This window comes from Semicossyphus pulcher, unplaced genomic scaffold, assembly GCF_022749685.1.
Source record: "Semicossyphus pulcher isolate SPU_LCO1_2020_fin unplaced genomic scaffold, fSemPul1.0.p SCAF_23, whole genome shotgun sequence".
NCBI lineage: Eukaryota > Metazoa > Chordata > Actinopteri > Labriformes > Labridae > Semicossyphus > Semicossyphus pulcher.
This window is the reverse complement of record NW_027211697.1, coordinates 3712464-3738119: the sequence shown is the minus strand read 5'-3', so window position 1 is coordinate 3738119 and position 25656 is coordinate 3712464. Positions and strand designations below refer to the sequence as shown.

Here is a 25656-nt window from a genome sequence, read left to right as displayed (position 1 = left end):
GGCTCTACTTCAACACACCTATAAAGTAAATATTCTGCATAAACATTTCTTTTTGTGTCCCATGTGAGCTGACAAAGTGAACTGTACTTACTTCAAAGTTAGGCAAGGCTAGGCTAGGCTAGGTTAGGTTCGGATACTGGTTTGATTAACCTAGCATAGATCAAGAAGGTGAAGTTCTGTTCCGTGAGAATATAAATAGCTGCCATGTGTTGTTCTTGTATGGTTTTTGTGCATTCAAAAGCAATTATATTTAAAGTAAGCAGAGCCTACTAATGCCCTCGGACAATGATATAAGGTATTGATTTGGGTTCCACTTGTCCTTGCTAAATGCTAACAATATCAGTAAAATCTTTGGCTCATATAGCCTATTACACCAGAGTTCGTACAGTATAACAGGTTAAAACTTTGTGAACCAGACCATCCTTTTTTAATATATTTACAGCTGACTACTAGGACCTAGCTTAATTAGCTACTCATATAGACAGCCTTAAAAAGAATCCACAGGCTAACAGCAAGATTCCAACAGTCATTGTCACTATTTTTGTGATTTATTACAATAACCATAACAATAACAATAACTGTGTTGATCCCCAAAGGGAAATTAACTTGTCTGGCATCTCATCTACCATTTACTGAAGAATTAATAAATCCTGCACGAAGAGAAAGGAGCCGTCCACCACCGTTGTTTCTTTGGTCCATCAAGGTGTTATGAAATGAATGATCCGTGTTGTTTAAAGTAAAGTAATAGTTTAAAGTAATTTATATAGCTCATATGCTTATATGAAGTAGCTGCTAGCCTCCCACTCTGATTAGTCTAGAGAAATTTGTTCATATTTCTTTTTAGTTGAGATAAATCTGATGTAGTGTCCCCGTTAGCGTAAAAAGAAAGATGAAGTGAGAGGTAGAGTACATGTAGAAGAGACTGACTGTGGAGAATTGATGTGAAAAAAGAATAATTAAAAATTGATGAAGTTGAGTAAATGAAACCTCTTGCTAAAACAGCTGCTATAGCCCCAAGCGAGTGTGGCTGTGATTAGTCAGTATGTCTGTGCAGGCTGGGTGGGGGGTTTCAAGCTGTTTTCTACTGTATCCACAGCTGCTCTTTACTGTACGTCAGGCGAGATGCAGCCACAATTGAGAGCAGGTTCCATAGTGATATATGGGCAATGAAGTATAAATACAAGTGATCACAGAAGAAAAGTATGACCAGATGAGGTGACTACATAATAAAGGATGATGTGAATGATAGAGGTTAGTTAGCATTATTTGATCATGGAGGATTAATGCAGACATTAACAGAGAGACAGGCTACAGACTGAGACAACTAGACATAATACTACAGAGAAGACATACGAATGGACGGACAGAGACACCAGACCTACAGACGGACACCAATAAACAGTTAAAAACATCTGAGCCTCTTTGGGACTGTGCATGACACTTTGGGATGAAGGGATGGAGGTGAATGTGCTCTGTAGATCTCACCAGAGAGTTAAAAAGCTTATAATAGTGATATAAAATAGAGAAAGGGGGTTAAAATAGTTTTTGGGAGATTAAATCATTAGCTTAGCATTTAAAAACATAGAGATGACACCAAAATTATACCTGTAACCCCTTTGCTGATCTTTTGATTTGACTAGCAAACACTTTTTTTGCATTGCGCTTATTAGCTTTCTTTCCACACGTTAGATGAGAACGTATACCATCACATCTGTATGGTAAATAATATGGTACCTTTAGCCAGTTAGCTTACTTTAGCACAAACAATGGAAGCAGGTGGAAAAAGTTAGCCTGGCTCCACAGTAGGCCTAAGTAGTGCTTGTGAGTGGATTTTTTTTACCTTTGAACGGAGCAAAGCTAGATTTTTTTCTATGCTGATCTAAGCTAACTATCTGTTGTTTGCAGTTGCGCAATAACCCATAGACTATATATGAGAAGTAGACATAGCCTCTAAGTCTGAGAGCTGTTGCCTTAACCCTGCACTCTTTCTAACAGGGGGTGACTCCACTGGTTAGTGTTTGTTAGAAAATAATGTAAGGCCTGATTTTAGCTAGACAAAATTAGCATCTAAGTTAAATAATTAAATAATTTGTTCATTATCTCTGTTACCATGAATTTCATATAACACTTTGCTAACCAAGCTAGTGGACATAGCCTCTAAGTCTGAGAGCTGTTGCCTTAACCCTGCACTCTTTCTAATGGCCAACAGGGGGTTGACTCCACTGGTTCCTATTTTTTTGGTAACCATTTTTTTAAAAGCCTGATCTTAGTTAGTATGAAATTGGCATCTAATTTTAATAATTAAATCAGTAATTCATTATCAATGTTACCATTAATTTCAGAAGCACCTTGCTAACCAGGCTAGCACTAGCATTAGCCGATAGGGTTTGTTAACCTCTTACTCGTCTCCTGCATAGCTGACAAGTATTTTGTTACTCATTGAAAGAATTAGCCAAAGTGAAGCTTAGATAGCTATATTGGATCAATATTCAATATTCAAACCATAGACTGTATAAAAAGATGGACGACATGACAGCTCCGTAAAAGTGAAGCCAAAACATTTCGGGCGCCCCCTGCTGACTGGCTGCAGTATAGGTCATAAAGCCCGCCTCCTCCATGTTAATAGCTGGGACACTGGTCAAACTATAAAATCAAAATACACGCCCAATACATTTTTCTCAAACATTGTTTATTATAGCTAGTTATTATCATGCTGATTCACTTCCAAGTTTATTTTTAATTAGTTATTTGATGCTGTCAAAATGATGACTGACAGCTCTGTTGACAAATTCGGCTCCTGCAGCCAATCAGTTCCGGTTGAGCAGAGTGGAGGACGATCCGCAAGTGGAAACGTAACTAAAACAATCACTACAGTCATTGAAGTTTCTATACCTGTGAACTTTAACCTCAGACCAACACAGAGAAGCTATTCTGCTGTTAAACACGCCGGCATGCGGGATCCTTGCTGTTTTTTCGGTAAGTTAAGTGTGTGTTTGGGTTAGCGGAAGTGGCTACGGCCGCTTCACTCGCCGATCTCTACTGCGCAGTCTCTGGCTTCATATGACATCGCCATCGCAAGATGGCAGCGCCTATCACTGGGGCTATTTTGCATCAATTACGTACAATGGGAGCAGATGGAGACGCGTTGTCCATCTATATATACAGTCATTGATTCCAAACCCAGAAAGAAAAATATAATGTAGGTTAACTTTTTGAGATTGTTCAGTGTTTGCAAGCCATCATTCAGCAGGTACTGCTAAGTGTTCACAAGGAGCACACATCAGCAGCCAGGGAAATGTGGATGATTTTGGTGTCTATCTTTGTCCAGTTGAACTTATCAAACATTTGTGCTTTCATTCAGGTCAAGTGGTAGCACAGTTAAAGTGTAACTTAAATAGTTCACAAACATTAAACTTGCATACACTTTCAGTAATGTAGGAATGACAGCTGGGTGTTTGGTACCACTGTTCAACATGACCTCACACACGTTCGCTCTCTGAGTGTGTGAGATGGAAGACATAAAATTCTGTGATATGATTTTCATTCTAACCTGAGTTCATCCAGGAAAATTAACTAACATGAAAGTAAGGTTAGGTATCTTCATCTTCTTCTTCGTTCTTTTCTATATTCCTCCAAGTTCTTCTTCTGTGTTTAGCCCAAATATGTGCAATATATTCCCATGACACTCCCATCAGTAAGCCACAATTTCACAATACCAATAGTAACAGCACACTCACATACACACACATATACGAGTGCACACACACCTGTGCGTTTGCTGATGACTTCCACCATGGTCGAGGGGAAGTAGCCCACTCTGTCATTTCCTGTTCGGTTGTCATGGATACAGCCTTTCCAGCGTCCATCAGGGTGCTGCTCCAAAACCTGTAAGGTAGACATGTTATGATTTCTTTGACGTAAAAATTGATTCATTTTTGTTTCTATAAGAAAGCAAGAGCCGATTATTTTCAGTTATTTTTATCTTGTGATAAGAAACTGAAGCATACGCACTGCTTTCCTTTTTTATTGCTGTAATAGGTACCCAGAGGCTGTATAAAAGCTCATAAATATTCATTGGTGGTTGGCGGACTGCATGTAGCAAGAGAATACATGTTTTTGTAAAACAAATTCATAGTAAATGAGAGCGGCTGAAACCACTCATTCTTGCATATTCATTAGTAATCTCACCAAAACACGAGGCTTATAGATGACAAAGATTTGAGGGAGCCCAAAACAAACTGAATGTTCTCCAGCTGTTCAGGCTTCTGAGCACTTGAGATTGTGGAGTGTTGCTTGGCAGGCACATTTTTAAATCTACTTCAAGTATTTTTTACACGTAACACTCCAGCAATGCCTGATTTACACACATATGATACACGTAGAGACTGAGACACAGTTTCACAACCCTCTACACATGTCGTTTGCAAATAATGCTGCAAAAATATCACCCCCATACTTCATCTGCAACATTGGAGCGTGACATATAGCTCCCTCTAGGGATTAGAACAAGGAATTGCCATGAGGGAGGTTGTAATTAATGTCAGTAGTTTCCAACCTTTTCTGCATTTGACCCTAATAATATCAAGTCATGTCAACCTCTTATCAGAGGTTAGAGCAGTTCAATAGGGGAAAGATTTCCCCCTATTGCAACTGTCTTAAACCTAATTACAGTTAACAAATAGAGTTTGGCAAAGTATCCCTTTTCAGCATTAATGTTGAATGTTGAAATGCTCAGGATGTGAGTGTGTGGTTGTGCGTGCATGTGTGTGTGAGTCTTACCGTAATGACATCTCCTGCTTTGATGTTGAGGCTGGTCAGGTCGTAGTTGTTGCAGTAATCCTTCAGCGCTCGAACCTGAAGGGCCGCTGATGCATCTACAACTCAGAGAGAGACAGTAGATGAAATTATACTGTACATTACAATAAATGTAAATGACTTATTTTTCATCTATACCATGTGCAGTAAAAGAGTTCAGGTTATGGAGAATCTTTCTGGACCCAGAATGCTATACTGTCACGTATCAAAATGTCACTTTTGACTCTTGACTTTTGACCCTGTTTACAGTCTCTGTGCTAAGCTAAGCTGACAGGCCAATGCAATAGATTAAATATATACTGACAGACATGGAGTGTTATCAATTGTTTCCTTTAATTCTCTTAAGTTAATGACTAGATTTCCCAAAATCAGTTAAGCTAACTTTCCTTAGATCCATTTTTGTCAATTATCTTATTCATAAAAAAATACTGACTTCATATTTTCTAGTTTCCTCTGAAAAACTTCCTATTCTGCTTCATGTCTCCCCCTCCCTCCCCCCTCTATCCCTCCCCCCCTCTATCCATCATTTACCCTACCTCTCAGCAGCTGTTTGATCTCTCTGCTGGCTTGTGTTGCAGTGAACTGGTAGACGATGTCCAGCGCAGTCTGGCTGTAGGTGTTTCTTACGGTGGCGTTGATGCCACTCTGTAGAGGAGAAAAGGAGAAGGAATTTGTTGTTTACACATAAAATGAGAGATCACAAAGTAAAAAAAAAAAATCAATTTCAATAGAATGTGCAGCATAAATTAAACTTGTTTTTACAATAATAACTCATTTATGATCACATAAAATTATATGTACCAGTTCATACGAGAAAAATCAAAACGTTCAGAATCCAGTTACTTAACACTCATACGTGTGTCTTTAGTTTACCACCATGAGGTCAGGAGAAAATAACCATTTATAAAGAGCAGTATTTTATTTTGATATGTTAAATCAAATGCAGACCAAAGAACAGAGATAAATTCAGTTTAAAGACATGTCAGGGCATGGACTCGTAACCTTTCACAGCCCGGGGCCTAAATGACAAAGTTAGTTTCTCATGCTCTCATTAAAGCATATTGCCTCTTTTGTTTTCATAAACCCCGTGGCATTTTAGCGTCACCGGCACAAGTTGGTAATGTTCTTCACCTCACTCTTGCCTTGCATTTGAGCTACATTTTTCATAACTGTGCCTCAACATGATCACACGGGAAAGTAGGGATTTTCCAAGCCTTTAATAAACAGGCAATAAGCCTCAGACCCCCACTGCATTTAATGAATTTCTTCCCAAAGAAGCCTCTCTACTAAGAATACTTTTATAATGATGAGACTGTCTACAATAGGAGGGGTCACAACTGTAGACACATAGTAAAATACGTCTGAAGGAAGGAAGTAATATATTATATTAATATGTGAACCTTTACTTTTGGTTTTTATGAATGTTTTAACAAAATAAGGGTCTTTTAATAGCATATATGCTCTGTTATGTCTATATAGTTTATACTTAATATGCATTTTGTTTCACTGACAATTACAGTACAGTTGTACAGTTTGTCTTTAGCCTTTTTGTGTGATGGCCTTATTTTTCTTTATTTTTTATTTCCTAGTGACATGTTTGAGACATGTAAAGACAAAAAAAATATTTATTATATTTTAAAATGTTATTATATTTAAAACAAATTTCTGAAGGTAAATTACCTCATTTAAAACAATTTAAAGTAATCTACCCAGCTGTTGTAATATAAATTAGATTGTAATGGTCCTTTAAGTGAACTCCAACCCAGGAGTCAGTCAAGGAGACTTTCAGTGAAGTTCCACTTACGTCCAGCAGAAGTCTCACTGCCTCGGTCTTTCCACACAGGGCAGCTTCATGCAGGGCAGTGCCTGCTTTGGTCTGTCTGTTGATGTCGATACCCGCCTGGATCAACAGTCTGACAGCAGGGGCAGAGGGCAGAGGGAATGGAAAGTGAGGGAAGGAAGTAGAAAGAGTAGAAAGAGATGTAAAAGCAGGGATGGAGAAGAATAGTGTGGAGAATAGCAGAGAGAGTATGAAGACATGAGAGAGTGAGAAATGCAGATGCAAAAGTAAAATCACGGCAAACTGCACCTGTTTTAAAGGCTAATGCTGTCAATACTCAGAACATTTCTCTTATTATTACTAAATCTCATGAAATGACCAAAACTGACAATGTGTGTCCTCCTGCAATTTAAAATAGCCAGCTGGGTATTGTAGTTTAAGCATGTTATTCAAGCTGGTACAAATAGTACATAACGCATATTTAGTGAGTAAGTGAGCATTTACAGCAGCAAGTTAGTGTAGGTTTGGTTGACTTTAAAGTTTAACCACAATAAGGGAATATCTTTCTACTTTTTGCTGCACTTTGGCCTCTCTTGCAAAAGACATATTGATCCATTATCTATACAGCAGGTCGCAGGGGGCTGGAGCCAATCCCAGCTGTCGTTGGGGGAGAGGCGGGGTCACCAGTCAATCACAGGGCTGACACACAGAGACAGACCTTTCACCTCACACCTACGGGCAATTTTAGAGTCACCAATGAACATAACGAGCATGTCTTTGGACTGTGGGAGGAGGCCAGAGTACCTGGAGAGAACCCACGCATGCACAGGGATAACATGTAAACTCCACACAGAAAGGCCTCCTACGTCCACGAACTAGGAACCTTCTATGCTGTGAGGCGAAAGCACTAACCACTGCACCACCATTTTGATCCAGTGAGACCAAAAATAAGATCAAAATTATTAGTGTTACAAGTTTAATTTAACATTAATTTAATTCTGGACATCATCATAACATAATCTTAAAATGATCAGCTTGGCAATGACTGCTTGGTCAACACTCTTTGTCTGACAAAAAGAACCATATTATATTGAGAGAACAACTACATCATGACTTCCGGCTGCTTTCAAATAGAATACTCCCTTACTCCCTTGCTTATCTCCTGCTCCTCTCTGTCCCACACTTGTTCTGCTGGGGTGGGATGCATGAAGCCAGTGCATACAGCTACACATATTAAAATATGCCGTCTCTGTTACATGAGACATGCAAGTAAAAAAAATACTCTAAACAAAATTGAACTGATTAGCCTGCAGCTAGCATGCTAGCAAGCTCAACTCAGATGTTGACCTTGGCTATTATAACAATGCTAAACATAAGCTTGTTAGCATGTTTTCATTGTGAGTGTATTGGCTAATGCTGTTAGCATTAGGACCAGAGTACAGAGAAAGTAAGCCCTCGCAGAGCTGCTAACATGGCTGCAGAACTAGGCAGTCTGATTGGTGGAGAGGTTTATTGTTGTTGTTGTTCTTTTCACGAAATTTGCTGACATTGACAAGAACAGAATAACTCCAGCCTGACACTTTAAAGGGCAGGGTGAAGAAGAGGTGTGAGGTTGAAAAATAAACTGTTGTTCAGGGGAAAAAAAGCTGCTAAAAACACATAATTTTGTTTTGTCTAATGACTAACAGTCAGTGTTTGTAAGTGTGTGTGTTTATGTAAGTGTGTATCTTCCACAGACTGCTGGCCATGCCTTAAAGTCATTAATCAAAGTCAGTTGTATAGAGGCTCTCTCTGCTCTATCAACTATGACAGGCTTTATTCTCCCTCTGTTTCTTGCGTTCTGTTTTAAATCTCTCTCTCTTTATTTCTCTACCCCTCTTCTCTCCATCTCTCTCTGATCTTCCCCTGGTTGCAGTCTTCTCTCATCTCTCATCGTCTCTCTCCATAGCATCAACGCTCTGTCTGTGTCTGCCAGCCAAGCAAACTCCTGCACTGACACACATACAGCCAGGAGTTACTTAAAAGTGGTTTGGAGTGATGAGAGGAAAAATAGACTTTGTTGTGTGTGTTGTTGGTTTTTTTTGCCTTGGCATACTGTTCAGCTGGGATCATTCATCCAGAAGCTTTGTACTCAAAGCTGACATCACCTTGGCACAAAGTTACTTTGCCATGATGCTCTTTTACAAAAACATAAACAAAAATTAGGCACACTTCCCAGTCGAGAGGGGATTATAATGAGTTGACATTAAGTGCGACAGGGTGCCAGATCTGCAGAGTTTCCAGTCTCTAAATTGTATTAGTAGCATCTGACTGACGCATCACTTCATGACAACACATGTGTCCCATTACTCCTGACGGTAATTGGATTACATTGTTCCCCCTGTTGTGTTATATAACTGTTTTCTCAGCAAGCTCAGGTGGACTTCTAAAGCCAGCGTTTCATTAGAAACAGTTTGTTTTTGAGAGATGGACCTCTCTGCTTTGGCGGATTGTAGAAGCTAGTGTGTGTGAGCACGTGTGTGTACCTTATGATGTCTATGTGTCCGTTCTTGGCAGCCAGGTGGAGTGGAGATGTCCCGTTGGGGTCGTGGGTGTCTCCTTTTTTGGGCTCCAGCAGAGCAGCACACATGTTACTGGACAGCAACAACTGAACCACCTTTACACACACAGACAGAACACAAGAGACACATTTGATCATCACTTTCCTGTTGATTATCTCCAGTTGCTGCCGTTTTTGAATATAAACTAAAACTATTAGTTCTTACCCCAACTCTGCCGAACTCACAGGCCAGGTCCAGAGGTGTTTTCCCTGCGTTGTCCACAATACAAGGGTTGGACTGGTGCTGCAGCAGCATCTCCGACTAGTAATAGGAAACACAATTTTCAGCAGTGACAGAGACAAGAACGCTCTGAAACTGAAGTCAGTTCTGAGAAATCCCTCACACCCACTGCATGGCCTGGAGGTGATTCAGCAGAGCTCTTTCAGTCACAGAGTGTTTTCATCGAGGTTCAGGACTGAAGTCCTTTCTCTGAACTACCATCAGACTATTTTTAATGGGTAGTTATAAAATATACACGTATGTATACTCACGTAAAGGAAAGCAGTTTCATATGCTTATATTTATACATTGTATTTATACATATACACTGTACATGTTTATATTGATAATAGATTTTTAGACATTACAGGTCACTTTTGCACACAAGATATTTAATTACATACCATAGATATCTATTATTGTCTCATTTGTACATCTTTAGTACATTTTTAGAAACTTACATCTATCTATCTAAATATATTAATTGATTATTAAGGCAGGGCACATCCAGGAAATGTCACCAGCCAGACTATCACAAGGCTAACATACACCTAAACTTACAGAATATAGCAGTTTTAGGTATTAAAAATAACTATAGAAAATAATAAATTTTGTCGCTGATGGTCTGGTTTGCTTTTGTAGGTCATGAAGAGTAATCAGAATTAATTTCAGTCTGTTTTATAACCAGCAAAAAAACTCCTGACAGGAGCTTTAATTCATTATTCTTACCACTCTCCATACAGCAATTATGCAATCTTAGCTTAGCATTTGCTAAGTGATTGTGTTGATGTCCTTTTCATGCTAGCCTGTTCCACTACTTTTGGTATGTCAACACCTCACTTAGCTTCTCCTAAATTGCTATTTCATTGCAACATTAGGTTGTTGGGTTACAGGTTAAGTAAAAAAAAATAATAATCAAGACTGGCAAATCCACTGTGGAGTATCTCCTCAATACATAGTTTAGGCTAGTTATGGGGGTTGGCTAGATATGGGTTTACACGACTGAATTTAGCCTTAGATTTAAATTTGCAGTTAGATAGCAGTTATTAAAAGCCTCAAGACTCATATTAAAAGCCTCTGCTGTTACAACATTAAGCAAGAAAACTTACTGTTACAATACAAAAAACTAAACAGCATAACTCTGTCTGTTTTGGTCATTTAAATGTAAGCTAAGCAGCCAAACAGGTTATGTTAGAGTCTGATCTTACAATTTTCTCTATCATAATTACAACACAGTAGTAGGACTAAGTCTACAATGCAATACAAGAATAATGCTGTTTCCTAATTTCTATCTCCTCTATTTGGATTATCAGCTAGTGTGGTTGAACACTTTTTACCAAGGACATTTAGCGTTAGCCTCAATTTTTAAACCCAAAAATTGATTTTAATTAATATCATGCAGGTAGTCATCAAGTTAATACTTACTACCCCTTTTCACAATATTAAAGAAGTCAGCTGGAAACATTAAAATCAGCAGGAGACAGACTGACGAGTAAAAGATCCCAGCTAAGCACTAGCTTAATTAGCTAGAAAAATCTGCTAGCACCAACCCACAAAACTCATGCTTACCAGCTAAATATGAGAAGCCTGCTTTGTCTACCTCTGTCTGAAATCAAGGACCCATTGTTTCAAGAACTGCTCAGAATTGTAAGAGGTACATCTGTCGCTGTAATCGTTGCAGTGATTGCATGCTGTATGAGAATGGGAGGGTTAGCATGAAGCAACAATAACAAAAAAGGTGGGGGCTTGCTTTTCCTTGGACAAGGGCCAAGCAATGTTCAAAAATTACAAATATAAAAGGACATAATTATGTAATACATCCACAAAGACACAGAAATTATACAAAACCGAAAAGCTTGCTCAGAAAGATGTCATGCTGTATTAAAAATCAAAAGCACCACAGATGTCCTCAGGAAAATAGGGCTGTGCTGATAAACACATTAGCCAGGACACATTAATATGTTTTTAGATTTCCATGTAAAATATCTTTATACAATAATTCTGAACCTTAATGTTTTAAGCCTTTGTGTATGTTAAATGTGTATATAAATACGTATAAAAATCACAGTATGAAAATGACTCAGAGGGAAGGCAGCAAGCTTTTAGCTTAGAGAGGTTAAGTGAATGATTAAAAAAGCTGAGATTTGCTGGTTTTGAGATGATTCTCCGAGAATTCATCCCTGTAGGTTGTTCCTGTAAAGAAACCCTTTAGAGAAGCACTGTGACATGAAGTGAAAGTAAAAGCTTGGTTACAGTGGTTAAAGACTTAAAAGGATAAATTCCCCCCTCACTAAAGGAATTATTTAATTGTGCTTTCAGTTTTTTAATGCACTTTAAAATGGAACAAATTAGAAGATATGCCAAATTACATTCTCTTGTCCCAGATAAATACACTCTCTGACCATGCTTGTTTTTAAAGAAAATGTCTTTCAAATCTCTTCTGTGCCTCTCAGATGTTGAATAATTGATTTTTTTAAACTGTGGTCTGTTTCAATTTCTGTAATTTTTTATTTATTTGCCCTGCACACTGGGAGCAGCTGTGGATTACAGCCCCGGCCCCAGTTTCTTACCCTTCGTAAATCATGCGTATTTAATCAAATAGAAGCAGCCGTTCTTCGGTTTTCAGAGCCTGTGATTGCTGAGCAACACTCTCCTCCAGGAAATGTAAGGCTGTAGTGATTCTGCTATATTTCATTGTTGGTGCTTTGGCAAGCCTGCAGCGGCACTGCAGTGATTCCCCCTGATTCTCCTTTCTGAGCTGAAAAAGCTGCAAAGATAAAATCCTCTACAGCTCATTTTTTTAATTTTGTTTCTTAACACATCGGCCTTACATGGTGTTTTTTTTCTGTACATATTTGACTAAGATACAGAGGGCACTAAGTATAAGGCGGTCATAGTGCACTCTACACTACTGTTTATAACGTGGTGATCTAGGCATTGGGGCTTATTGTCGGTATCATGTGGGTATGATGGTCCCAAAGTAAAGTTAAAGGTAGTCTGATGCCCAGTCAGAGTCAAGGCTTGTGTTGTGGCAAAATACCCTTTTACAGCAGACATTCTGACTCAGCTAGGTAGCTCCAAAGCTACATGCACAAAACCAAAAACCAGAAATGGCCACTATTGTGTATGATCGTTTTATAGATTAATGTATAGCTTTATTACATATTTTTTTGATCAGTGTGAAATTCTTTAAGTTAGCTGTTTTAAGAATTGTCACTGCAAGATTTATTGTCAACTGAATGTCAGGATGAGTGGAGTAAAAATGGCAATTCAGTCTGATTCATAATAAGAATTATAATTGATATGAACATTTCATATAAGAAATTCAGCTATAAGTGCTTCAATAAGAAACATGAACACACTAAGTGCTTCACATGAAAAAAAACAAAAGATTACAAAAAAAGGACATAGTGCCTTGATTATAATAGGATCAAAGGTAAAGCCCAACTGATAATAAAATAAGATGAAAATAAAGATTCAGAAATATACTGCAATTACTGCTGTTTCGGAGTCAGCTTGTTAAGCTGTGTACCCACACTGACATATCATCCCCTTTTGAAATGATGTGGTAAGCATGTTTGCTGTTGTCTATTAACACATCTAGCATAAGGGGTAGATGGTAGTTGAGTCTGTGGGGACTTGGCTTGGGAACCAGAGGGTGGCCGGTTCAAGTCCAGGTATGGACCAAGTGTGGAATTGGGGCTGGTAGCTGCCAGTTTCTGTCCTGGGCTTCATTGATGTGTGAGCAAGGCACTGAATCCAACACTGCTCGAGGCGCATGTCCATGTGCAGCATCTCTCCATTAGTGCATGTGCTGTTTGTGCATGTGTGTATTCCAGGCCTATGTGTGTGTAGTATGTCTGTACTAACAGAGTGAAAAAATTGAATTTCCCCTTGTGGATTAACAAAGTTTCTCTTATAAAGAGCAACATAAGCACTGATTTTGTTTCTTGCCACCTGAGAAATGTACCGTATGTCACTGTTTTTCAACTCTGCTTTTGGTCACTACCTACTCCTGGTGTTAATATGTTTTTTTGTGCCTTGTTGCCCTCTTTGTCTGTCTACTGTAATAAGCTGGACAGGAAGTGTACAGTGACTTCAAAGAGATATTTTACTGAAAAGAGCTATGAGAACAGAGAGTCAACCAAAACGAAGTAACAAGCCAGAAAACTAAAACAATGCTGAAACTGAAAGCAACAGCAGAGTCAGTTAATCATTTTAAGTAGGATGTTCAGTATGACGTTTATCAACTGATATTAAAAAAGAATAAAATTATAGCAGCCTTAGAGTTGCCAAAAATTGCTACTGATTAGAAATGTGCCCAGCTGCCAAATTCAGCTACTTAAATATAGTTAATTAAATTTGAATTATGATGGATAAGCTGTTATATGAGTTATGTTTATTTAGTATGCAAACAACACGTCTGAACCTCACTCACCACGTCGTAGTGGCCGTGCTGCGCTGCCAGGTGGAGAGGAATCTGTCCTTCATCTGATTGGCCGTTGACAGATGAACCAGATTTCAGCAGCATCTTCATAGGTTCCGCCTTCCCCTGCCAGGCTGCGTAATGCAGCGGCCGCATACCTGCTCACACACAAACACACACAAGCGCAATGTTAACACACAGGCCATATATATCACACACTGAGATATATGATATTATTGATCGGTGAGGATTTATGTGTGAGAGGGCGACATGTACAGTACTTCCTGTATGTGCAAAGCTCAATTTTCTCTCTCCTTCTTTTGCGCTAACATATGTCTATCTATGTGTGTGCGTGTGTGTGTGTGTGCATTTTCCCCTTACCTTTCTGGTCTCTGATGTCGACAGCAGCCTGTGACTCCAGCAGCAGAGTGATGAGCTCTAGGTTCCCATTGAGCGACGCATGATGCAGCGGAGAAAACCTATAGTACACACACACAAACACATCTATATATCATATTTGTGAATTAGATGTATATCCAGCTTATTAAATAAATAAAATCCCTCTGTTTGCACTTAATGTATCTGGACTAAACAACCATGTCAAAACAAGAGCATACACATATAGACTTTTTTCTCTCTGTCTCTCTCCCGAGCACGCACATACACACACAGGTCAGTCATAATGGCAAAGCTTAGCATGACAAATAGCTTTAATAGCAGAGGATTAAAAGCAAATACCACAGATGGGATGGTGGGAGATGAAAAAATATACACAAGGGAAAAGGTTTTATGTAATGTAAAGTATACAAGTGTGTGTGTGGGGGTCTGTGTCTGTGCGAGACCAGAGAGTGTATGCTGAGTAGATGAGATTAACATGTCAGTCTTGATGGATAAGCACGAGAAAGGTTAGAAGGAGTAAAAAGCATCACATAACCTGAGGACAGAGACAGGCGAAGATAAAAACACACACAAAAAGATGATGATCTATCAGATTCAGTGACATTCGTCTCTTCGCTTCTCTCTGTGACTCTTCTTCTCTCTCGAGATTTATTGTTTGGTGTCATACAGACAGCTTTATGAGGAGTTCAAATGTGACCCATGAAGCTAAGGCGGCAGGTAAGTTCCCTTTAACAGTCAGATGTTCCATAAATGGAGCTATGTTCCCGACCAAGCCTTCCCCTTTAAGAAGAGAGGACTTTAATATATTTTGTGTGTAAAATCATTTACTAATAAAACTAATTTGTAACAAGCTGTCGATTTATAATAAACAAGCACAATACTTTAGTACATGTACTTAGTGATTCCACAGCTGGTGTTTTCACAGACAAAAGCACAGAGGACAGAGCTGCTTGCTAGCATGAAATTTCACCTGTTGAGGAAACGTGTTGTCATCATCGATCAACAACACATTTGACACCCTGTGGTGCCACGGCTGCTGGAGCAGTGTTGTTGTGTGTTGGAACACTTCTCCCTCTGGCTTGTTGCTGTCATCAATAATATGCTTTGGTGTGTTGGCTTTATAATTGTCGTTGTACATAGGCAAAATTACTTGTATACTATTACTGGTGTTTTACAACTGTATATCCATATCCATTTATATATACATAATAATATACCGGATATTGCACCATATAAAAAACAGGGTCCTTTTCCAACAACTACATCATGTCATAGTCAATGTTTCATTTCCATCCATCATCTGTGGATTCAGTACAAAGTAGTGCAACCTTCAGAGCTATAATTTAAAATCTATTCAATAAATGAAAATAAAAACTAAAGTGCTAAAAAAATTATAAATTTATATTTAAACTACAAATAAATACTTACAATGCAATCTTTGTAATAAAATGTTGCCAGATCAGTTAAAATGAATTCACGCTCATTGTACTTCATTACTGGCTGTAAAATACATAGCGCTTCACATTGACGTCAGACAGGCCTTTTCCTCGGCACTATGTCTTACTCTGCACAATGGCTCTGTATACCTACGCATGCAGCGCATGGTATCACAACAGCCAACAAATAATAGAAAATACAGTATTATGGAAACAACAAAATGCAGTTCACGGTGGGGAATAGAGAATATTGTTTTCCTACGCATTCTGTGAAGTGTATTATGCCGTATGTCAGCTGTTTGGGCCAGAAAGTGTCACGGCGAGCACAGACTGAAATCAAACTTCACTTTTCTGAAGATATTACTGTTGGTGCTAACTTGTTTTATTTACAGACTGTTAAAACAAAGAGTGTCCTGGTTAGCTTATAGATTACATCAAATTCTTGAGTGATAATAGCGTTAGATAGTGGAGGCTAGCTCGACTGAATGTAAACACCAACACTCCACAGGCAACACTGAGACAGCTCCACGTCTGCACCGATCATATTTCTGATTATGCAAGGATTATGCAAAACCAATGTCACTTTTGTCCAAAGCGACGTACATCTGAGAGTTAATACAACAAAAGCAACGATCAAGACAGGAGGGAACAAAGTCAAAGTGCCAAAAAACAGCTTCAAGTGCGATCAGACACTGGTGCCAACAGGCAGTGCACAGGGCGTTCTTTTTTGTTTATTTGTTTTTTGGGGGGGGGTTGGGGTTTTTTTTCGTTTTATAATCATGATCAGCAACATCAACAAGATCAGTATAGTCATCATCATCATCATGAAAATCCTAGTCAGCATAAACTACATCCTTGATGTCATCATCATCAATAGCATCAATATCATTAAGTGCAGAGGTGTTCATGAAAGAGCTGGGTCTTTAGCTTCTTCTTAAAGGTGGAAAGGGACTCTGCAGACTGAATGGTAGTTTGGTAGCTCATTCCACCACCTGAGGACTACTGAGGAGAAGAGTCTAGTTAGCGACTTACGGCTCTGTTGTGATGGGAGTACCAGGCACCTTTCATTGGCAGAGCGTAGTGGGCAGTAGGGAGTGTAGAACTAGATGAGGGCGTTCAGGTAGGCGGGAGCTGTTTTTGTTGCTGTTTTGTAAGCAGGCAACAGGGGTTTGAATTTGATGCGAGCGGCAACTGGAAGCCAGAGGAGGGATATGAGCAGTGGAGTGACGTGATGTTTTTGGTTTATTGAAGACCAGATGGCTGCTGCGTTCTGGATCATCTGCAGAGGTTTGAATGTGCATGCAGGAAGGCCTGCCAGTAGGGAGTTGCAGTAATCAATTTGTGATATCACGAGAGCCTGTACCAGCAGTTGTGTTGCATGCTCTGAAAGGTATGATCTTCCTGATGTTGTACAGGGCAAGTTAGCCGGTCGTCAATTGTGACACCCAGGTTCCGGGTAGACTTAGTGGGTATGACTTCAGTTTGGCCAAGCTGGATATTGATCTGTGGTTGCATGGAGGGACCGGCTGGGATGACAAGGAGCTCAGTCTTGGATAGGTTGAGCTGAAAGTGGCATTCTTTCATCCATTTAGAGATATCGGCAAGGTATGACGAGATACGCGCCAAGACTGTAGTGCCGTCTGGTGGGAATGACAGGAAGAGCTGGGTATCGTCCGCATAGCAATGATATGAGAAACTATGGGAGCGAATGATGTAGTACACTTACTATTGATAAGTACCTCATACAACCCCACTTTAAATAATCCAAACTATCCCTTTAAGTTCCATGTTTATTGGCGCCACTCAATACAAGTACCTCAAAATAAAAGCATTGTTTTGAAACACGGTTTTAGACAGTGTTGCCCAAATTCAGAATTCACCTACATGAACTGTGAACAACTAATTGGAAACCGGTGCCTTGAAGGCTAAAGTCCAAGGAACAAAAGTGTCTACTGTGCTGAATTAATTTAAATATTTAAATGGTGATTCCTCCCACCCAGAGGTGCATATAGGCCATATAGGCAAGGCTACACCTCTGCTGGTTTCTGTATGTAAAGCGTGAATTCACATGTCTTTAAAGTAGCCCTATATTTGACAGTGGCACGTTGAGCCCTCTTATCACAACAAACAGACAGAGGAGTGTTCTCACTGTGCATGTGTCATAACCCACTTCTGGATCTCAGCGATGACTGCATCTTCCTTCCTTCGCTTTCCCTCCAGGGTTAAACAGGGATACCGTTACACAATGCTGCACTAGGCTTAGCATTCTGTGCGTGTGCAGCCCTGCAGAGTGTGTCAGGGGGATGCATGTATGGTAGAGGGGGAGGGGAAGGGAAGCCCTCGCTTTTGCCAAGTAGTAAAAGCTGCCATGCAATATTCATACCCCCTTCTCCTCTTCCCCCCTCTTCCTCACTCTATTCTTCCTTCAGATTTCTCTCTTGCACTCTTCACCTGCCCCTTTAGCCTTTGACAATTTCACCTCTTCCCTCCACAGCTCCGTCCTGTCTCTCCTCCAGTTGCTTCCTTTCTGCCTCTAACTCTCTTCTCTTCCCTTTTATAAATCCATCACTCTCCATCAACCTGTGGCAGATCGCTACACCTCTCATTCGTGATAAGAAGTGTGTAGATGAAGGTATACCCCAAATACACCTTTCTAGACCGACTTGAATGAGGATTTGTTAGTTGTGGAATTCACCTTTCAAAATTCACAATAAAACTAGGGAAAAGAACTTCGCAACAAAAATGACACTCTACTGTTACACTAATAAAAATTCACAATCAGTAACTACCAACTGAAAAGGAGGAGCAGAAGATAAGATAAGATAAAACTTTATTAATCCCAAAGGAAATTTGAATGGATGTCTGGAATGTCTGAAATTTGTCCAACTTAAAGGATCCCGTATTTTGCAGACCAAACCCATCCATAGCCTTCTCTAAAGAAATGTTTGATATTTTGGCATTCTTGCCCAGAGTGAGATGAGAAGATTGATACCACACTCAAGTGTGTACGCTTAATATGAAACTACTGCCTGCAGCTAGTTAGCTTAGCACAATGACTGGAAAAGGGAAAAGCTAATCTATCTTACATATCTAACATAGTTTATCTTACAGCACCTACTGGTTGCTACCCTAACTGGTTTCCGTAAGCCAGCTGTTTCTGTGTTAACTCAACAGCAGCAGTTGTTTTGTGCCTCGGTCGCCGGATTCGCCACACATTCACAAACGCATCACCGACGATTTTCAACTCTCCTCTCATATAAACTGCGGCAAAAATGGTTGTAAAAGTGAGCAGCTCATCACAACCACCAACGAAAATAAACGAATGTAAGAAAATGAAGTATTTGCAAGCACGTGTCAGCCTGGTTTCGATCTCACCTGAGAAATAATATAATGCTCCATAACCCCACCCACTTACCGCTGTGGGCCATTGTGACGACACACTAGCATGGTCTGTGTCACGTATTAAATAATTATGTCAGCATTTATGTAACATTTAGTTTTGGGCTCATCTAAAACAACTGGTTTCCTTGAGCTTGTGTGAGGAAATACCCGAACACAGTATAAAATGAAATGAAATACTATATACTATATAAAATCGACCATAGCAATACACATGTATATCATGCACATATAGAAAAACTGGTATACTCATCTTTCCCATCAAACACTTCTTTTTAAGTACAAGTTACTTTGTGTGCACAAAACAACACCTATGCCTCAGTCACAACAAATGATCAAAACGTTTAAACTGACATCAATGACAGCCTGAGGGGTTTTGAGGTCAAGTGAGAGCAACTTTCTAAAACATCCCTGCACAGCTGCTTCTGAACCCACGTCTTATGCATCTCCATATCACGAACCAAACCCTGTTTCATATCCTGCTTTTTCAATCCCTCTCTCCAGCTGCTTCTGTTTACTGCCGCTCATCTCCGCCTCTCTTATGATCCACTCAAAGTCTGCACGACTTTCTCCTCCCTTCCTCTCACCCTGTCTATATATACTGTACATGTTTATATATATCGCTGACTAGTTTGATCACCCCTGCCACATTTTTCACTCATAAGCTTTTCATGCATCTGCACATCAGCCCTTAAACAAGCTTAACAACACTTCTGTTCACCTATCACACACACACAGGTTGACCCCATTCCAGGCCCTCCCAAAATGCACTGCTTCATGGACAGTGAAGGAAGGAATACGGCATCTATCTTCTTCCGTCTGCTGGTGTGTGCTCAGGTGTGTACGCAGAACAAGTCCACGTTCTGCTGGCTCGTGTATCATGTCGTCTTGTGTCTCTGTTCTTTGATAATCAGTGTCTGTCACTCTGCCTGTGTGTGTGTGTGTGTCCCAGGTGTTATCTGTCCTAAAAACACAGACTCCAGATTATCTAAGAGGGAGTTATGTTTTTGATGTCTTCCTGCTAGGAGAAGATGTTTCTGCTGGTCCTTTTCAAACATTAAATCGGGGTAAAAATGCCCTGGAGATGTGTTAAAGGAAACATGAATTAATTCAGCCATCGCTTAACACGGTGAAATCTATTCTCGTAAAATGTTCTTTCACAATGTATAACGTCATGGCCGTGTTGTCAGAAAACTCTGACTCACTTGTTAAATGGCTTCTCATAATCACATGTACCTTTAAGGCATCAATCGCTCAAGATAGATCTACTTTTTTACAGTGAAGAATGGTTGTTTTGATCGTCTCATTATTTCCTCTTTAGCTGCTAAAGACTTACGGAGAACAGACACCATGAAAGCAACAGCATTTCATTCCTTTTTTTGATGGGGTGAATTTGCAAAAAAAAAAGTCATAGATGTTCATAGATTTAACCATTTATTGCCAAATACATTTACACTTGGCACTGGTGGCTTCTCTCTTAAGATGCTACCTGGGTTAGCCAAGCAGCATGCTATGGTTTTACAGGAAGCACAATGCAAACAATCAATCAATCAGCAGGCGGTCGGCTCATAGAAGCTCAGGTGTACAACTTCTGTGTCCTAACAGTGACACTTGGTCAGAACCATAGACTGTATAAAAAGATGCACTGGCTGCAGTATAGATCATAAAGCCTGCCTCCTCCATGTTAACAGATGGGACATGAGTCAAACTATAAAATCAAAATACACGCCAAATAAATGTTTTAATTAGTTATTTGATGCTGTGAAAAGGATGATTGACAGCTCTGTCAACAAATATGGCTCCTGCAGCCGATCTGTTCCAGATTAGCAGAGTAGAGAGTTGAGGATTAAAGAGAGGAAACGTAACTAAAACAATCACTACAGTAATTGAAGTTTCCATATCTGTGAACGTTAACTTCAGACCAACACAAGAAGCTGTTCTGCTGTTAAATACGCCGACATGCGGGATCTTTGCTGGGTTTTTTTCAGTAAGTTAACTGTGTGTTTTGGTTTGCAGATGTGGCTACTCTACTGTGCAACTCTGGCTGCAAATTATGTCAATTATGAGAGCAGATAGAAATTCATCGTCCATCGATACACTAATCCGGGGAATTACCGGAAGTTGACAAGCCGCCACTACTGCAGTGGCGTCCCCATACAACATCTGTGTGTTTGAACGCAAGCTGTCGTCAGAAGTGAACAATTTTCCATTACTTTCTGTGTAACTTTACTTTTGGCAACCATGTGAATGACATCGGGAAGAACCTGTGGAGTCATTGGCTAAGGACTAATATATCCTTCAGAAGTGAAATAAGAATATTATAATTATTATATTATTGTTTCGGCCCTCTCTGAGGGACCCTTAGATGCATTTTTGCAAAATGATAGCGTAAATTATGTTCCTCTACTAGCTAGTTAGCATAATCAAGTGAGAGCTGCATGTAATCATTACAGAGCAGCTGTAGTAGCAGAAAAAAAGAAAATATGTGCTGAATGAAGTTAACTAATTAAGCTGCCGTCACAGTCAGCAGGCAGCAGCAGATCCGGAGTGGCCACCACAGTAATAGCAGCTCCACAAGAGGGCAGCACGCACAAATTGGTCACCGGATTAGTCTATATATACAGCCATTGGTCAGAATCAAGTTTACAGTAGGGGGGTTAAACACCCCTATCCTAAAGTGGTACAGCCCAGAGTAAAGACAAAAGCGACAATATAGGTGAGGAACAAGACAACATCTCAAGCAGGTTCAGTTTCTACATTTAAAATATTAAACATTGTATCATATTTTAGCATAAAATGTCCAGCTTTGGGAGACAAAAAATAGCCTGTTATATTGATAAGGATTTTAGCAAATGATCAAATAGAATATGGGAGGCGTAGTTCTTTCTTTCTTTGTAGCATTTTTTTTATCATTGCAGGATGACGATACAAGGCAGCATTAAATAGAAAGGTAACAATATATCTGTCAAGATTTTCTTAAGGTCACACAGAACTCCATGTAGGACTTGAAATCATTTATTCTGAAACTACAATATTTTGAGTTGATTCTAAGCTTCTGTATATAAATACATGACATGCTTCTTGTGTGTCTGCTCGCATATTTATACAGTTTGTCTCCATGCCTTTATATATAGGGTGAAAATGTGATGAAGTGCCTCCCTTTCTTATTCTTTCCTTTCTTCAAAACCTTCCTGCCTGCACAAACACACTCACATAGAGCGCATATAGAGCAGTGCATCTCTCCTGTAATGTTCTCTCACGTCTCAATGGGAATCTCCTTGTCAGGGTTTATAAAGAGCAGAGACTCTAAGTGCTTTGTTGCTGTCACATCCCCAGTCTCATGTGAGCTTCTCCACATACCCATGTGACAAACTCTCTCTTTTTTTCTATTCATGTCTCGGCTACGTATCCCTCCATCACATGTCCACTATGCTTCTACCGTGTTTTCTAATCATCTTAATATCACATAAACACTAACCATCGGCTGATTGACACCACTTAGCAATGCTGTGTTCTACACACACTGCAGAGGAGGAAAATCTCTAGTGAAAGATCCCAATTAAGAGCTTTTTTTTAACACTGTGCTCATTAAGAGTCTTCAAAGTAAGCCAATGAATGTAAAATGAATACGCGTGTGCAGACTCATTAGCCATGTGTGCTCATTAGAAAGTAGAATTCCCCTTGATCCATGCGTTTTCATCATAAACTTTATTTATGACTTATCCGTGCAGCAGACGAACGCACACATCCACATTAGCATCGAGCTAATATGGAGCACTTAATACTGTGGGAGGAATTAAGGGGCAAAGAGGCAATAACAGTAAACACACTAATTAGATTACACTGTTCGGTTTCACTTAGAGCGGCAAAGCAGCGCTGTGAGGATTACTTTTGATCTTTATCTTTACAGAAAACACTTTATTCAGCGCAGTTTGCAGTCTTTTAGCTCATTTAAAAGGACCCTCACAAGGACAGCAGCTGGCATGACTCATGGTTGTAGGAATCTAGCTGGTGTTTTTTCCTGCTGCACTGTGAGACAGTCGTGTATTGTGGATACTGTACAGAAAGCGCCAAATTAATGGAAATGTTAGGGAGCCACTGGGGGCATTTGGAAGAGTTTCAATGATGTTGAAGCCGTTCCAAAGTATGTGTGGAACAGCTTCAGCAATCCTCAGCATGGATTCACATGCAGCACCAGATTGTGTGTCTTTAAATTCACACATGCTTGTGTAAATTCCTCAACAACAGACCCGAAATTAATATTTAATGACGCATCTAATTGTCATCTCTTGTAAAGGCATTTTACCAGCATTTTTTGTAGCTTACACTATTTATAATATACAGATATACCACAGAGATTCAACTGGATTACATATGGGCACAAGGTACCATAGTTGAGCTGAATTATACTTGTAAATGCCTGTAACAATGCAAAGCAAAGTAACTCTAAGCTATAATGGAAATGTGACATGACAGAACTTTTGAAGACATTCAGGTAAAAGTGGACGCTAGAAGAGAAGGAACTCTCCCAGGGGACCAGGACCCTGTTGAGGAACTCCGAAGAACTTAACTACGGTGGCAATAAGGGCAATAGCGCTGCAACGGCCGACATTGTTTCCACTGGAAGAAACACACTGCAAAAGTCCAAACAAATGCAACAACGGAAACGCCCTGCAAATGTAAAAAAACGTGCCGCAAAAGGCCCTAACAAATGCATTCACATCAAACGCGCTGCAAATACGGAAACGATGCAAAGTCAAAAACACACAAACCCAGAAGACTGTCAGCTGATAGCACACAGCTAACTCGATCCGTAGCTAATGGAAACAACACATTGCTCCTAGCTGTTACACCGAGCGCCCCTACAGGCCTGGAGCACTTCCATTGTGTTGACTGGATTTGCAGCATGTTTTTCTTTGCATGTGTTTTTGACTTTGCATCGTTTCTGTATTTGTAGCGTGTTTGATGTTAATGCATTTGTTCGGGCCTTTTGCAGCACGTTTATTTAATTTGCAGAGAGTTTCTGTCTTGCAATTTGTTTTTGATTTTTGCATGCGTTTTTAAATCGCCATCGTTTCTGAATTTGCAGCCTGTTTCTTCTAATGGAAACGGTTTGGGCCGTTGCAGCACGATTGCCCTTGTCAGCCAAATTTCCAACCAGGAAGGAACCAGGCACTCCTTTTAGTTTCTGAACATTTCCAGGTTTAAATAATTGTATTAGTTAGGGACAAACATCCCTGTTTACATGACTGACTAGTATTAAAATGGACAAGGGCTGGACTTTAGAGAGAGGGTTGCAAACGACAGAGCGAGAGAGAGCAGCGCCCAAGAGAGCTAGTAAGTGAATATATTATATTTGCAGACTGTTTCATGGCGGTCATGTTCAAAAGTAGACACAAATAACCATTAAAATCGTTCTCCATCTTGACCTCTGCATGTCTCCTTTTCACTCAATTATCAAATCCAACACAAACATCAGAGTCACGCAACAGGAAATACAAACAATGGCATGATGACTCATCATCATTGTTTCCTCGTGCATGAAAAATTGCAGTTCAAAGGGACTTCTAACTCCAACTTTAATTCCTAAATATGGTTCCTCTTTTTCCATGGAACAGTTCCTGGAACTATTCGACCAAAAGATGGGCGAGAGGTGGTTCTTTGGGTGGTCACATGTGTTGAGATATAAAAACTTCCTCTTGTGTCGTGTATAAAAGCATCGTCATCTGTCTTTTCCTTTCTCTTTGGTGGTACTCTCAATGCTCTCTGTGACAAAACAAAAACCAGATTGGGAGGAAAGGCACGTATAGCCACAAACTGTACACATGCGAGGCTTTTTAATGACATTAATACTCCCAGTAGCACACACATAAACACGCCATTCTAGTCTGAACTTGAGCTAAGTGCTATCAGGGTTAATCCTTCATCTTTTAATACTATAGAGACACAAGTAAATCTAGCAGCTTTTACATGAATGGGACCGGAGGAAGAGCGGGAGGGGACAGACGGGGAGGATGGATGTTAAAAAGAGGGGGAAAGAGGAGGAGGGGAGAGAGAGATAATGGCAGAGGGAACGGGGAGAGCGAGTGTTAGAAATTGAGCTAACGAAAGAAGAAAGGAGAGGAACTCACCCGTCTGTATCCTGGAAGTTGACATTCACTTTCTTTGCAGAACCGAGGAGCTCTGAAACACAAAGAAAGAGAATATTAGTTTATTCCTAGAGACAAAAAAAGATAGTACGAGCCGGTGAATGCCTTTTTATGATGATAAGGCACGTGTTAAGTTTAGGATCTATGGTTTCAGCATCATTGTGTATCGGTTGTTATTTCTTTTCAAGATTGAAGATAAAGATACGATTCATTCATTCCAAACATTCAAAGATTTTTCCCTTTTTTCTTTTCCTTTCTTACATAATGACAGAGTGCCGTTAGAAGCTGTCACATTATGAGTCACATTGTCGTCATATTTCCTGGCCTGTGGTTTGCAGTCATTACCTCGAGTTCAGGCCCCGTGGTGATAATATCTGTCTGTCATTCAGAGTATTTACCTCATTCAGAGCACTGCGGCTGTGTGTGGTTATGC

The 25656-nt window shown here is 39.8% G+C and overlaps 1 protein-coding gene across 1 annotated transcript in view; it reads right to left on the bottom strand.

Moving 5' to 3' along the window:
• The window catches only part of caskin1 (CASK interacting protein 1), a 113163-nt gene that overhangs the window by 27596 nt on the left and 59911 nt on the right, over nucleotides 1–25656 (bottom strand). The window contains exons 2-10 of the mRNA XM_069673958.1: nucleotides 25206–25257; nucleotides 14222–14319; nucleotides 13853–14001; nucleotides 9361–9456; nucleotides 9121–9251; nucleotides 6620–6728; nucleotides 5352–5460; nucleotides 4780–4874; nucleotides 3768–3885 (exon numbers count right to left, since the gene is read on the bottom strand). Coding sequence (XP_069530059.1) covers nucleotides 3768–3885; nucleotides 4780–4874; nucleotides 5352–5460; nucleotides 6620–6728; nucleotides 9121–9251; nucleotides 9361–9456; nucleotides 13853–14001; nucleotides 14222–14319; nucleotides 25206–25257 — 957 coding nt within the window. The remainder of the gene's footprint in view (nucleotides 1–3767; nucleotides 3886–4779; nucleotides 4875–5351; nucleotides 5461–6619; nucleotides 6729–9120; nucleotides 9252–9360; nucleotides 9457–13852; nucleotides 14002–14221; nucleotides 14320–25205; nucleotides 25258–25656) is intronic.